This window comes from Neoarius graeffei, chromosome 6, assembly GCF_027579695.1.
Source record: "Neoarius graeffei isolate fNeoGra1 chromosome 6, fNeoGra1.pri, whole genome shotgun sequence".
NCBI lineage: Eukaryota > Metazoa > Chordata > Actinopteri > Siluriformes > Ariidae > Neoarius > Neoarius graeffei.
The window spans coordinates 86,099,351-86,116,218 of NC_083574.1; the positions used below are offsets into that span (position 1 = coordinate 86,099,351).

General features: G+C 38.8%; 1 protein-coding gene across 1 annotated transcript in view; it reads left to right on the plus strand.

The window, feature by feature from the left end:
* The window catches only part of gpib (glucose-6-phosphate isomerase b), a 38,586-nt gene extending 23,586 nt beyond the window's left edge, over window positions 1-15,000 (plus strand). Inside the window, exons 16-18 of the mRNA XM_060923000.1 lie at window positions 1,891-1,966; window positions 11,313-11,379; window positions 14,617-15,000. Coding sequence (XP_060778983.1) covers window positions 1,891-1,966; window positions 11,313-11,379; window positions 14,617-14,740 — 267 coding nt within the window. The 3' untranslated portion in view covers window positions 14,741-15,000. The remainder of the gene's footprint in view (window positions 1-1,890; window positions 1,967-11,312; window positions 11,380-14,616) is intronic.
* Window positions 15,001-16,868: the final 1,868 nt, after the last annotated feature.

Consider the following 16,868-nt stretch of genomic DNA (forward strand, 5'->3'; position numbering starts at 1 on the left):
TCTCAATCATCAGCTGTCAGGTTATAGTCCGATGAAAATCCATGACCTTGAGTTTGATATTTCAAAATCATTCAAGGTCAAAGGTCATGTGGCAACTGAAAGCCCATATGGGACTTTTTATATGTTGAAAATGATAAACATCTGTCCATCATTAACCATTTTAAAGTTATGAGCCTCTGAAAACCTGTGACCTTGAGTTTGACCTTTCAAGGTCACTCATGGTCAAAGGTCATGGTGCCAAATGAGAGCCCATATATGACTTTCTGTATGTCAATAATATTAAGTATCTGTCTATCTTGAACCGTTTCACAGTTAGGAGCCTCTGAAAATCCGTGGCCCTGCGTATGACCTTTCACGGTCACTCAAGGTTAAAGGTCATGGTGCCAAAAGAAAGCCCATATATGACTTCCCATATGTCAATAATATTAAGTATCTCTCTATCTTGAACCGTTTCCCAGTTTTGAGCCTCTGAAAACCTGTGACCTTGACCCCTGACATTTGACCCCATCCACTAAGAAAACTATGAAGAGATACCCCATCATGTAGCATATCAATGGCAGCAGAATTGAAAGATGAACATTTTGGACTGAGTTTGAAGTAAATATGATGAACATGAAGGAAGATATCGTGAAAAAATGATTTTGACCTTTTGGGTGACTGTGACCTTGACCTTAACTGGATGACCCTCAAAAATGTTGGAGGTTCTCTTTGAGACCAATGCCCATCTATCCTGAAAGTTTCATGAAGATTGGTCCAGCCATTTTTCCGTAATGTTGCTAATAAAAAAAACAAAGAAACCCTACCGAAAACAATACTTCGCCCCCTGATGGACTCTGTCCTGGGCAAGGTAATTATACAAAGAGTCCGTAACCAAAAAACAGAAGGCATAAATCACGGAACGGCCGTCAAATCCATTCCCTCAAAGAGAAAAACAAAAACAGAAGAAAGGCTGAATAAAGACGCCTGAATAAATTTGCAAGCAATGGCATATGAAGACGAAGGATTTTTTCATTTTATTGCAACTTTTCCGGATCTTATTGTAATTTTAGGCATGGAAGACATGTTGAACAAATTAAACCAAAGTCTTCAACTTCAACTTCTTAAAACAAATTAAGAAATCTAAAACAATTAAATGTTTGTTTTGCCAAAGTTCATAATTAAAATATATTACCTGCATTTATGTTTTCTTTATTAAGTTACTATTGATATTTCACAGAAAATATCACATATCTGTGAATAAAAGATCTTTTTTTATTTTCCGTAAATTCATATTCCGTGACTCGTCTGTATTTTGTAAATGGTGGATAAATAACCGTAGTTGGATGATGGACTGTCTAACCTGTCCTTTTATGGATAATAGGAGGAAAAATGAACAGAAGGGGTTTGTACCAGATTATAGACAAAACCAACATGGCTACCAGGGACTGCAGTAGAGAGTTTGTCTGTAGCTGTATCTCAGTGTCAAAATGTTTAACGTTACAGGGCATTAAGAAAAAAGAACACACTTGTGACTCACCTTATGCCAGTGTAGATGGTCTGACACAGGTATCGTAAAGATTTGCACTTCACAAACATCGTTGATGTCCCAGTCTGCCCCTTGTTTTAGTGAATAAGCTGACCTGGATATTGTAGATTTGTACCTAGAGTGCTATATAAATAAACTAAAACACGGTTGGTTTAGTTATTACAGTACAAAATGTACCAAACGTATGTCCTCATATACAGTAGGCTACAAAACTACTTAAAAGTGTGTCCTGTGTAATAATTTGCTCTACTATTAGGACATCATATGTGATTTGATACTCAGCTCTAGGGCAGAAAACATTTATCCTACAATTCGGTAGTGTGTTTGAGCTTTTTCTGTTTTAACAAACGTCTCTCTGTTTAAAGGTATTCCAAGGAAACAAACCAACAAACTCGATTGTCTTCAAAAAGCTGACACCATTCACCCTGGGAGTGCTTATCGGTGAGATTCTTTAGTAGTCCTTTATTAGACTGTATTGAAGTTTTAAAACAGAAGGATTGCCCATGTTTTAGACATCCATTCTGCCATGGTAACTGTCGTTGAGCCCTAGCAACACATACATGCTCAATCTTAACGGAGATACGCAGAACCTTTATTTTTAAATACATTTCTGAGTGGATAGTACAACCCCAATTCCAAAAAAAGTTGAAATGCTGTGTAAAGTGTCAATAAAAACAGAATGCAATAATTTGGAGATCATGGAAACCCTATCTTTCACTGAAAATAATACAAAGACAACATATCAAATGTTGAAACTGAGAAATTTTATTGTTTTTTGAAAACTATACGCTCATTTTGAATTTGATGTCAGCAACACTTTTCAAAAAAGTTAGGACAGGGACATGTTTACCACTGTGTTGCATCACCTCTACTTTTAACAACACTTTGTAAACGTTTGGGAACTGAGGAGACCAGTTGCTGTAGTTTTGAAAGAGAAACGTTGTCCCATTCTTGCCTGATATACAGTTTCAGTTGCTTAGCAGTTCGGGGTCTCCTTTTGTCGTATTTTGCTTTTCATAATGCACCAAATGTTTTAAATGGGAGACAGATCTGGACTGCAGGCAGGCCAGTTTAGCACCCAGACTCTTTTACTACGGAGCCATGCAGTTTTAATATGTGCAGAAAGCAGTTTGGCATTGTCTTGCTGAAAGAAGGAAGGCCTTCCCTGAAAAAGATTGTGTAGATGGCAGCATATTGCTCTGAAACGTGTATATATCATTCAGCATTAATGATGCCTTCCCAGATGTACAAGCTACCCATGTCATGTGCACTAATGCCCCCTCATACCATCACAGATGCTGGCTTTTGAACTGTGAACTTATAACAAGCCAGATGGTCCCACTCCTCTTTAGCCTGGAGGATGTGGTGTCGATGATTTCTAAAAATAATTTCTACTTTTGATTCGTCAGACCTTGATGCCAGATCACAGGCATCCAATGTCAGTTTTCAGCCTTGTCTCTTGCATACAGAGATTTCTCCAGATTCTTTTAACAATATTATGGACCACAGATGATGTGATCCCCAAATTCTTTGCAATTTTACACTGAGGAACATTATTCTTAAATTGTTGCACTGTTTTGCCCACGCAGTCTTTCACAGAGCGGTGAACCCCTCCCCATCTTTACTTCTGAGAGACTCCGCCTCTCTAGGATGTTCTTTTTATACCTAATCATATTACTGACCTATTACTGATTAACCAAATTAGATTTTTTTTAACATTACACAACTTTTCAGTCTTTTGTTGCCCTTGTGCCAACTTTTCTGAAATGTGTTGCTGACATAAAATTCAAACTGACCATATATTTTTCAAACAACAATAAAATTTCTCAGTTTCAACATTTGATATGTTGTTTTTGTACCATTTACAATGAAATATAGGGTTTCCATGATTTGCAAATTATCATATTCTATTTTTATTTACGGTTTACACAGCGTTCCAACTTTTTTGGAATTGGGGTTATATCTCCGTCCTTGACTCTTGCATGCTGCATAAATGGGAATTTAAAAAATATATTTTTGAGAGTTAAAATCGACCGCAAAGTTGGCATTTGAGTTGTCCCGCTGAACCAGCCAGCCCTGAGTGCGTGACGTCACAGCGGGAACCGGTTTTAAGGCCGAGGCCTTTGACAGCTATAGACCAAAGCCAGACTCGGCAGGAGAGAGTGGTTGCAATGGCCTCTTCATTCGGATTTATTGGAGATTCTTCGGATTCCTCAGATAATGATACATCTGACTGTGATAGTCCTGAAATTGGAATGTGTGTACATGCTACTGCTATACACATAGAACTGTATCAGTTCGAACCATCGGAAAGTGAATCCAATAGTAACACAGTGGCCATGGAGGCCCCCACCTTACGAAATAAAGCCAGAGAACAAAGCCGTCGAGAGAATTGGATGGAATTGAACTGACAGTCTCATGTGACTCTCATTAAAACAGGATAGGTGTCATAACTTATGCAACATACATGTACATGCATGCATTTTCACCGATAAAATGTAAAAGGCTAATTAAATAATCAGACGAACTGAGACAATCACATTCTGAAGCAAATTAAGTAATCTTATACCGGTAACTTAAACACACAATACAAGTTACATGTATTAATCTAAATGCAAGTAAACAACGAGTGTTGTTGTTGTTGGTATGCAACCAAATGAGTCGGAGCTTACCCGTCTGTGTTCTCGCTTCTTGAAGGCCAATCTTGGGGCTGATTGTTTTGAAACAATCTGACTTTCAGTTCTTCGTTCATTCGCTTCTTCCACGTAACTATTGCTGCTGAGGCAAGCATATCTAGCGGGGGGGAAAAAAGCATATCCAGTGGGGGGGGGGGAAGCATATTCAGCAGAGAAATCGGACGACTGGTCCATTCATTCTCCATCTTCTCCATACTGAGTACTCCGCCATTACTGCTTGGCTCACACTCCGGGAGAACTGGTGCAACTGAACTTACGTTCCTATTCTTGTAGTTTTCTTTTCCTTTAATTGTTGGTACTGCACCCTCTTTCAATACGGGCTTATAGCCAACGCTCCTCAACAGATCAGAGGTTTCGTACAAGTTGTCAGTAAAATGTGCCCGTGAACTTCTCGCAAAATGCGTCCAAGTCTTTGCAGTTTGAACATGCTTGGGCCATGAATGCAACATAAATCCACCTTCTGTCATGTTGCTGCACCCACCAGCAACACATCTACATGGCATGGCGATAAATTAGCTCAAAATGGAGGATCGAAGTTGCAGTTAGCTCTGTGTTTTAGTATAGCGGAAATGGCTATGAGACCGATAGACTTTCTGATGTGACATCACAGACGTCAAGGTCATTCACTCAGACAGCTACCTGTATGAATCATCTCATCTCATTATCTCTAGCCGCTTTATCCTTCTACAGGGTCGCAGGCAAGCTGGAGCCTATCCCAGCTGACTACGGGCGAAAGGCGGGGTACACCCTGGACAAGTCGCCAGGTCATCACAGGGCTGACACATAGACACAGACAACCATTCACACCTACGGTCAATTTAGAGTCACCAGTTAACCTAACCTGCATGTCTTTGGACTGTGGGGGAAACCGGAGCACCCGGAGGAAACCCACGTGGACACAGGGAGAACATGCAAACTCCACACAGAAAGGCCCTCGCCAGCCCCGGGGCTTGAACCCAGGACCTTCTTGCTGTGAGGCGACAGCGCTAACCACTACACCACCGTGCCGCCCTGTATGAATCATTTTAATCGTAAAATTTACTATATTAGATTTATTGTTAATGAGTAAAACTATTCCTGTGCCATTCTTGAGGTCTCAAGGCATTTATAAACAAATCTGCGTATCTCCTTTAAGCAACGAGTGGGTTAGATCAGGGTTTGTGGTTGAGATTTCCCCTGCATCATTAAAGGGATCCTCCAGCAGATTTATTCTCAAACTTATTTTCAGTAAAAGTAGTTGCAGATTTCAAAAATCAAACTTTCATTTTCAGAGACCAAATAGTCAAGTTTATTTTTATAGCGCTTTTAACAATAGACATTGTCGCAAAGCAGCTTTACAGAATTTTAATGACTTTAAACATTAGCTAATTTTATCCCTACTCTATCCCCAATGAGCAAGCCTGTGGCAACGGCGGCAAGGAAAAACTCCCTCAGACGACATGAGGAAGAAACCTCGAGAGGAACCAGACTCAAAAGGGAACCCATCCTCATTTGGGTGATAACAGACAATGTGATTATAACATTTTTAACAGTTTTAACAAAAGCATGAACTAGTTTTTCTGCGCCGTGTAGTGACATTAAATTTCTTCTGGTCCTTTATGACCCACCACATCTACTTGGATCAAAAGGTCCAGGCTATCTGCTGGTACCTCATATAGTGATGTAAATAATGTTCAGGAAAACTTAATTTTCTTTAAAATGCCAGATGGGCTTCATGTGGTGGTGACGTATGCGATGACGTCAGGTAGTGGTCGCTTGGAGCAACTCAGCTATTTATATTCTCTGTTTACATCATAGTTTTGCTAGTTTTACAAATATTTTATGGAATTTATCAGTTTTTAAATGAGTATTAGGGTGCATCAGTTGCCCCCTAAAAATTAAAAGTTCCTACGATTATGATGCATTTTTGTTTTTATGTTCCTTTTGGTAAGAAAACACACTGGGTGAAATATTTTGACAAAATTCAAAAGTTTAATGGTGGCACCAGGAGCTCAAAGTTATGGAAAAAGCTGCTATTTTATGACTTTTATGACAAAATTTCGATCACTTTTAATGAAACATTATGGCACCTTATAGAGTATACCAAATATCTTAGATACACATTTTTAGTACATATTCTAAATATATTATCAAGCACAGTTTGAGTTTTAGCTGTTCATTGAATCATTGTTCAACTACTTTTAAACAATACAAATGTATTATGAATCACATTAATGCTTCTCGATCCCTTGCAAAGGTTCTTAAGATGATCTCTGGCTCAAAAGAAATCAATAAATGGAGTCCAACATTGTGATTCAAACCTTACGCAAAAACATAAAATAAGCGTTTTTTGGCAAAAAATGAACCTCATGGTGCCACCATTAGACTTTTCAATATGGTCAAAAAATTCTCATCTCATCTCATTATCTCTAGCCGCTTTATCCTTCTACAGGGTCGCAGGCGAGCTGGAGCCTATCCCAGCTGACTACGGGCGAAAGGCGGGGTACACCCTGGACAAGTCGCCAGGTCATCACAGGGCTGACACATAGACACAGACAACCATTCACACTCACATTCACACCTACGGTCAATTTAGAGTCACCAGTTAACCTAACCTGCATGTCTTTGGACTGTGGGGGAAACCGGAGCACCCGGAGGAAACCCACGCGGACACGGGGAGAACATGCAAACTCCGCACAGAAAGGCCCTCGCCGGCCCCAGGGCTTGAACCCAGGACCTTCTTGCTGTGAGGCGACAGCGCTAACCACTACACCACCGTGCCGCCCTGGTCAAAAAATTTTACAGGATATCTTTATTGGTGAAAAGGAAAACCCAAACAAAAATGCATCAGATTTTATGAAAGTGAGGGCAACTGATGCACCCTAATGAGTATGCATCATTTTGTCGCATATAAATGCCACAATGATGCTAAAAAGAAAGCACAAGCTGGAACTAGACCGCATTTCTGCAGAGAAAATGCAAAATGTGCTTGATCAGCTGTGGCAGAGGGTCACCGATAGAAATTGGGTCAGATACAAGACCTCGCGCTGCAAAATCTTTTTTTTTTTACAGATAGTGTGTGTGGAAAAGCGTGTGTGTAGTGTAGTGTGGCATTTTTCTCGAACACTATTTGGTCTCCAAAAATGAAAGTTTGATTTTTGAAATCTGCGACTACTTTTACTGAAAATAAGTTTGAGAATAAATCTGCTGGATTTTACCTTTAACCCTTTGATGCAAAACATGGGTCAAAAGTGACCCGGCTGAGTTTTTATCTTCTATATCTTTGCAATAAATTAATTCCATCATTCAGTATTCAAGGTATTCCTCAATTAACTTGTTTTTGATCATCATACATCCTTATTTTATTTTTTCCTTTCTTACTTTTTGAATAAAAACCCTTTTTGTATCATCACTACCCTTCTAATGCACAACATGGGTCAAAAACGACCTGCATTCATTTTCCAGGTTATTTCATGTATGGCTGAGTGTTTCTATGATATACTTTTGAAATAAATTCATTTTGTCATTTACTTTTCAAATATGCAGTAAATATCTTGTTTTTGTTTAGCACAAATCATCATTTTTATTTTTCCTTTCTTAAGTTATGAACAAGCACAGCTTTTGTAATTCTACATCAAGTTTACACACATGGGTCAGAAACGACCCCCATGCATTTACTCCAGCGTTTGGTGGGAACTGTGAATTGTGCTTGTGTCAGACATTTCACAGCTCAGCACAGCGCCCTTTGCCCATCTCATACATGGAAGTAATGTTTTTCAATTGTTCTCACATTACCTTAGAAAAAAATTGATGATGTTTAGGTTACCTTGAGAGTGAGTAGATTACTTGTCAGAAAGTTACAAGTAATTACTATTAGCTACCGAGCTGTTGACATATTCTACTTTAGTTAGCTAATTTTACTGTAGTTGGCTTAGCTAACTACATAGTTAATAAATAAATAACTGGCCCCATTCACTGCTAAAGTAATTACTTCAAACAAATTATTATTATAGTATTAAGACATTTAATTTTAAATCACACTTGGATGACCCATGTGTAGTAATATAAAAAGTATTTTTGTTCATAAAGTAGGAAAGAAAAAATTAAATTAATGATCTGTGGTAATTAAAAACAAGATATTTAAAGAATACTTGGAATATTCAATCATAAAATAAATTGATTTCAAAAGATAGAGCAAAGAAAAACTCACTCAGCATGAAATAACCTGGAAAATGAATGCGGGTCATTTTTGACCCATGTTGTGCATTAGAAGGGGTGTGCATATGTTTTGCATCAAAGGGTTAAGACTTGTTAGATAAAAGAATAGCATAGCTTGTCACCTTTAAATCCCTTTCTACAGCAAGCTGTTACATTGTTAGCTATAAAGAAGTGAATTAGTTAGTGTACGAGTTAGCACTCAACTTAAATCTACACTTGATGGCTCAAATAGAAACTCAACACATCTTCCCGTTGTCTATGTGCTAATCATAATGTCATTAACAATCATAAATGTTACATTTGTAAGCTAAATCACTGTATGTTGATATTTCTGAATGTTAAAGGAGAACTGAAGGCAAATTGTTAATTATCAACATTCTATTTTTCTCATTTTATTAAATATAAGAATGCATTTTTGAGAGCTATTCTGTCACTGCTATAGCAAGTTATGAGTGTTTGAAATATGCTCTGTAATATATCAGTCCTTATGTCAAAGCAATGGTCGTAAACAAGATTCACTGAGACCTGTGCGAGATATCATAGGACGGAAGTAAAACATACAGCGGAAATCAAAGTGACCAACATCTGCCAACATTGTCAAAAGATGCGCGCCCTCTTTCGAATACTGACGTAATCAAGCCGGAAGTTTTGTTTGTTTTGACGGCAATCAGGAAAGTTTGAAAAAAGTAGGCAGTAATCGTCATTTAAACTCATTTTTGTGCAATATTTCATTTGGAAAACAGTTTTCAAAATGGTGGCACTGACACCTGGCTGACACTTCACGTTTCGAAGTCTCGCACAAGTCTCGTGAAGATTGCGCGGATAAGCGACACCTGCCGTGGACCAAACGAACTAAATTCAACACGGCTAAAAAACGAATAGGCCAATAAGTATCATATTTAATTGCAATTAGTTGCCAATACGAGTCACGATATAAGGTTACTAAAACTGAAAGCGTAATTGAATAACACATTAATTAAGAAATAAAGCAAGTTTAAAAATGACTTCAGTTCTCCTTTAACCCAGACATACACTCACAGTGCATTATGGGTTAGACACACTGCTCCTCAGCTATCAAAGCTACAGTGTATGAAAAATTCAAACTTAAAGGTGCTGACTGCAAAGTCATCTGAAATTTTCACTTTTTTTTTAAATCATGTGTGGCATTTTCCTACGTCTCACAAGAACAATATCATGCGGACGAGATGTGATCATTTTGATGTCCTGAGGGTCGTTTTTCTCTGTTTTGTTCCCTCTTGAGGTAAACAGTATGGCCATACGGAAACAGGAAATAGCCGAACACAAGGAGTTTTAACTAATTAGCATAACCATGGAACTGCGTCACACTAAGATGGCAATGCGCGGGAAACCTCGTGACTCTGCATCGACTTCGGAGAGTTTTGAGCCGCAGGGATGTAATTTGTGGTTGACATTCGCAAAACAAAAGACGAATATATCTTTTCTCTGGTAGTGCTTTTGTGTTATCGTTTCTTTCTCAAAACATTCGGTGTAGAACTCCATACTTGCTACTGTGGAGTCGAGCCCATGGATTCTAAGGCTAAGATAGCTAAGCGCTAGCTAGAATGATTTAGTTATCTGTCCAGAAAAATGATATCATTTAACCTTGCTCTATCTTGCAGTTGCACTCACTAGGCAAGTTTCCTTTTCTTTTCCGTTGGATTGTAGCTGGCGGGAAAGCCGAGTCCGCCATGTTCATCCATGCAGACTTGTTTTGGTTAAAAGTAGGTCAGACACACCCCACAGTGGTCACGTGATATTGTTGCTCACTTGCTTCAGCGATCTCCGGAATCGTAAGATGTGTCATGTCAATATGCCATCGTCGCTTTGCGATGGTAGGCTACATGGATGAGTTAATGCTGTCCAATGCCTTCTGTCTCTTGTAGCTGCTAATAAATTTACTCCTGATAAGCCAGTCCATGCCCGGATGTTGTCATACCAGCATATACGAGGTCTTCCATGTTGTCTGTTGCCTTCAACAAGACCTGTCATTGTGCTCCTTTCGATGGTGTCATGTGGTTTCCTCATTGTGTGACCAAAATACCTCAATTTACTGGATTTGATGTGACATAGCAGCTTGCTTTCTGTTCTGGCCAGGCGGTGAACCTCTTCAGTGGTCATCTTCCTTGTCCACGATATCCGCAGTAACTTTCTTATGAATTTGTTTTCAAAAGCCTGGATTCGTCTCTTCCTCTTTCTTCAACGTCCAGGCCTCGTAGCCATATGTTGCCATATGTCTTCCTCCCTTCTTGTGATACCAGATCTGCTGCTGCCCAGATCTGTGCCGCCCACGTTAGCCATCTATTCAAGGTTCCTCTTGAGCCTGTCCACCTCATGTAGCGCTCAAGGTGGTTCTTTGGACATGACCTTCACCACTGATGGCACAGCCTCAGCAGGCAATCCCCTACTTCAATGTTACACCCCCTCGCCAGCTGTGAGGTATAGGGTCGGATTTTGAGGCGGAATCGTAAAATGCAGGATGCTTTTTATCTCGGTAAAACATTTACACACAGGATATATGGTGTGTGTGCAGCAGCGAAACATCTCGAAACTCCAACAGCAATAGAAACAGAACATTTTGCCCAGAATTCAACTTTACAGTCAGAATCTTTAATGATTAAGAGCTTTCATTAGACCGGATGGATTCTAAGTGCTAACATTTCCTAAAATATCATATGAACATTAAACATGACATGGTCTAGCATGAGTGCTAGTTTTACTACAACCTCATACATCTGAGGCACTTCACTGAGGTCTTCATAGAGAACAGAATACATTATAATATGTTCAGAGATTAAGGAATTGAATGACTGATTGAAGGAAGAAAATAATCCGACAGCATTGCTGAGCATGTTGCTTGTTTTTTGGTACTACAGCGATGTATGAGCATAAGATCTTCATCCAGGGGGTCATGTGGGAGATCAACAGCTTTGACCAATGGGGGTGAGTATAATGCACACTGATTCGAAGGGCTTTATAGCAAAACAGTGGTGAAATTTTTTTTCCTAGTTTATACTAGAGATGGTGTGATACCACGTTTTTCTTACGCAGTAGCGATACTGACTACGTTTACATGCACGTCCAAATCGAGCTGCTGTTGGTAATCGAGCAAAGGGTCCCAGCAGGGGTGCCAGAGAAATCCAATCCTACATGCACAAGTGAAATCGGGCTATTGTGCAAGGTGCATTGTGCACCCGAGCCACACGTGGCGCTACATGCCCCATCGTGTTGGTACACTTCCGGTTGTCGTCATGAAGAAGAGCTATAGTGTTGCCAGATACTGCTGACGTTTTCCAGCCCAAAACATGTTCAAATCCGCTAAAATGCACTTAACACCCCCAATCTGGCAACACTAGCAGTTCCGTGTTCAAGCTGTTAGGCTTGCTCTAACAGACTGTATGGCTACAAACTGTCCGGGCGCAGACCACTGTTTTGTAAGACAACTTATTTTGCACAATAATATTTTTCTAAAGTCCATTTTTTGCTTACAAAAAATATATATTTTTTTGCTTACAATTTAACTTATGTCTTAATAAACACACAAAAAGTTCAATTGTTTTGTTTTTATTGACATTCTTCAGATGTTGGACACACACACACACACACACACATATATATATATATATATATATATATATATATATATATATATATATATATATATACACACACACAAATACAATGACTTGTTTATGTACACAATTCACAGCTATGCAACAGCTGTACAGATGTATTTGGTGATACAGTAAGTGAGCTAAATTTTAACAGTGCAAACAATGCCACAAAAAGAAAAGATTCATGCCGTTGTCATGATTCGTTGTCATGCTGACCGAGGCTGTTGTGTTTCCCGCTTGTGGTCTCGTCACTCGTCACTTCCGGAAGTAGCTCGACAACTAGCTCGATAGGGTTTACATGCACAAAGTAGCTCGGCAGAAATCGCATAAACTAGGTCGTGTAGCTCGATTCCGAGAAATCAAGTTCGGTTCAATTTCAGCCGAATTAAGGTGTATACATGGCATTTTGAACTTCGATTTCAGTCGAGCAACGGCAGAAATTCGATTCTCTCTATGTGCATGTAAACGTAGTGACTGATACTGAAAGCTCGAGTATCAGCCGAGACTCGGATGATATTTTTTCTTTAAAAAAACTACTAAGCGTTACCAAATAATTTTGATTTTAATTGAAACACTTCCTTTCAGTAAATATGGGAAAAATACATAGCTAAAAATTACTAACACAAAACTGCAGCTTTGTTTACGTATCAAGTATAGATATAATAAAATCAATCTGAACAAAAATACATTAGATTGTGTTTGTTCTTTTTTCTCTCTCTCTCTCTCTCTCTCTCTCTGATATCTGATCCAATATTATTTACTGATATCACCCCGAAAGGGATCCTGTTTATCAGATTGGTGCTATTTTTAGTTTTCACGGAATGTAGTTGATCAGCCAGCATCAATGCTAAACACACTTGCATTGCAGCAAACTGTGTCAAGTGGTTAATTTTTGTTACAATATATAATACACTGGTATCTATAAAATATACAAAAAAAGCATGTTGCAGAATTAAAGATAACCATAAAACCCAAAGTCGCAGAGATCAGTGTTATCACATATTGTGAGCAATATGTAAGCACAGGTTTAAAAAAATTTATTTTCAATTTTATGCCCTGAAATTACACGTGAACTCAATAAAACGTGAAGTGTGAACAATATGTGATTATTCATGGAAGTAAATCACAAAAAAAAAATTAAACAAATGAACCAACATGTCCTTCATGTAAAAAAAAGAAAAGAAAGAGTAAAATTCACAAATGTTTAAAAACCACGTGTAAAGTTCCCGTGTGAGTCATGTGATTATTCATGTCTGAAGTTTATGAGTTTTCTATATATTTAAAGCTAGACGGCCTTTCGATTTTGTAAAATCGGTGAAATTTAGTTCCCTCTGAAATTTGGTCGTTATGATATCTGTTTATTTCTGTAATATCTCAGAAAATATCAGGCCATTCTGTTCTGTGGCTGGGAAGTTATTTAATTTGAGGGGATTAAAGCAAATAATGTGCATGAAATCGCTTGCTTCGTGCAGTCAAGCAGACAGAGGAAGTCCGCGTGTGTGTGTGCACATGTGCAGGTTTACCTTTGACCGTGCACTGACAGTTCCATCATTCTGTCTCCAAACGAACAGCTGATCACACCGAGGTGCTCGCTGAGCGCCGATATTTATTACTTTGGTCCTGCGTTTCCTTTCCTTCGTATATAACATCACGTCTTTTCTTCTCGCTTTCTTTCCGTTACTGTAGTCGGTCTTTCGCATTTCATTCGCGTCCTCCATTTTTCTCTCCTGTTTCAAATTTGTATCCCACAATGCCTTGCGTGAACAGGGAAAGCCCACCACGTGATGCATGACGTAGTATCTTGTATTGTGTCACGGTGAAGCAAGAAAAAATAGTGGAGAATTTAGGGCCATGTGGCCTTAAATTCATTAATTGCTCTATTTTAAAAAACTAATAAAATTGGAAGTCTGTGATTCGAATTCAGTAGCTTTTGGTTCACTAAACAAAAATAACTTGATGTCGGGGCAAATTTTTTTTATGACCTATACTTGAAAAATTTGAAAGGCAGTCTAGCTTTAATTATCGGAGAAAATTTTAATATTTTGATATTATCATGAAGCATATACTTTTTAAAGATTATTAAACATAGACATTTCTAGATACTTTTCCAGCTTGAAATAGTCTTATTCTCCTGGCAAATTATTTTATAAATATTAGGAATAAATGCTTGGCAATAGAACAAGAAGGGTTTAACACTGAAATTAGTAAACAAAAAAGTCTTAAAATAGGGTTCATGATTTTGGATAAATTCTGCAAAATTCAGTGATATTTTCAGTTTGCAATGAATAACACTGACTCTGAGCGGCACATTAGTGTAAACACTAAGACTGAAATATTTGCATAATGAAATTATAGCAATCTGCTCAGAAAAAAAATCTGTTTACTGTCTGTGTGTGAGGAATGGGTTCACATACATCCTGCAAATTATTGTCATATTTCTTTACATAAATGACTTGTTCAAGTAGCTCATAGTCAGAACTTTCTCTCTCTCTCTCACACACACACACACACACACACACACACACCAGCGTCTGGTCTTGATGCTTTGCTCCATTTCTGTGTGTAGGGTGGAACTTGGGAAACAGCTGGCCAAGAAGATCGAGCCGGAGCTGCAGGACACGGCTGAGGTCAGCTCCCATGACTCCTCTACGAATGGCCTCATCAATTTCATCAAGAAGAACTTTGCTTGAACACACACACACACACACACACATATCCTAAAACATACTTCACAGGCCCCCTGCCTGCCCTACGGCCGCCTGGGATTTCTGGAACCTTCCATCAGTAGCTGTATAAAACCACTGAGTCTGAATGTTTTACATGTGGCCTGAGTTTGAAATTCAAATTCTTTAATAATAACCACAACACTTCCTGTTAGAAATATATCACCTCATTATTATAAGTGTAAAACTTCCTCAATCAATTAAAATACCACATTTACGAAACAACATTGTGTATTTAAACCTGTCCTGTTTTATATGTTGGTCTGATTTGCGTCCTCATTGCTGGCTCACATCACTGAGATCCAGAGGTGGACAAAGTACCCAAGTTTATTACTTAAGTCAAAGTACAGGTCCCACTGGTTAAATGTTAGTCCGATACAAGTGAAAGTTGTCCAGTCAAATTTTTACTTAAGTTAAAGTACTGAAGTACTTGCTTTTAAAAATACTTAAGTATTAAAAATACATTTTCTGTCAACGCATCGTTGTATTATTGCCACAACGCTTACAAAACCTAACGCCTCTGAAGCAACCGACTGGATTTACTGACTAGTTTGTAGAACCTGAAGAGCTGAAGCTCCACCCGACACGCTAGCAAACTCTTTTCAAACTCGAAATCATATTGGGTAGCTAATGCTACTAGAAAAGAAAGATTTCGGTGGCATGGTGGTGTAGTGGTTAGCGCTGTCGCCTCACAGCAAGAAGGTCCGGGTTCGAGCCCTGTGGCCGGCGAGGGCCTTTCTGTGCGGAGTTTGCATGTTCTCCCCGTGTCCGCGTGGGTTTCCTCCGGGTGCTCCGATTTCCCCCACAGTCCAAAGACATGCAGGTTAGGTTAACTGGTGACTCTAAATTGACCGTGAGTGTGAATGGTTGTCTGTGTCTATGTGTCAGCCCTGTGATGACCTGGCGACTTGTCCAGGGTGTACCCCGCCTTTCGCCCATAGTCAGCTGGGATAGGCTGCAGCTTGCCTGCGACCCTGTAGAACAGGATAAAGCGGCTAGAGATAATGAGATGAGATGAGAAGAAAGATTTCTACATTCTGTTTATTTGGCAAGATTATGCTAAAGTTAACATTATTCATGTTAACATAACTCTGTGTTTACATGCTAACTAACAGTGTCTAAGTTAACTAGCTATGTGTTAACGTTAGCTGTGGACAAGGCGATGGCAACTTGGCAGGCAAATCCATAGAAAGTCATTTGACTAACCAGACTGCATGGCTATTGCAACGTTATCACTAGATCTAAAAGCACAGACAACTTCATTGCAAGCTTCCTCTTGGAATAAAACGTTTATATAACTCAATATGCTTCCGCAGGTTGGATGGCGAGTTTTTGAACGCTGTGATGTGGTTCGTTTTAGGCAAACAAAGCAAACATTTTAAAACAAAACAAATCTTTATTCCTTTCTGAAAACTGAAACATAGGTTCTAGGTATGGTCATGAGAGCGTGCATTCTCCAGAAGAACCGCCTCCTTCCATTCTGCCATCAACTGATCGTGTTTAAATAATACTGCTGAGAACTTGAACTTGATTTTATACAGTCTATGGACGTGACGTGACCCTAGTGATTACTGATCGGCTATCTCAGTGTCACCTGCGAAAAACCAATCACGTTTTAGAAAAGAAAACAAAAAAACATCCACTTTCAAAGCCACTTCATAGTAACGAGTAATGAGGACCTTAATAGAAATGTAGTGGAGTGAAAAGTACAATATTTGCCTTTCAAATGTAGTGAAGTTAAAGTCATAAGTTTCCAAAAAAATTAATACTCAAGTAAAGTACAGATACTCAAAAAGTGTACTTAAGTAAATGTACTTCATTACTGTCCATCTCTGCTGAGATCCCGCCACATGAACACAGCAGCACTGGCAGCTTCTCCAACATACAGGAAAATAACTTATTGACCACTGAGCTACTATTTTATTAGCTCCCAAGATGACATTTTGGACAGCTATGATATATGACCACCAGGGGTTTCATTACAAATTATATTATTGACAACAACTCATGAAAATCTTTGAGACTCTTTGAAATATTTACATGAATTTCAGAGTTTCTGAGTATTCAGTACATCCCCTGTTTGCTTGAATGACAG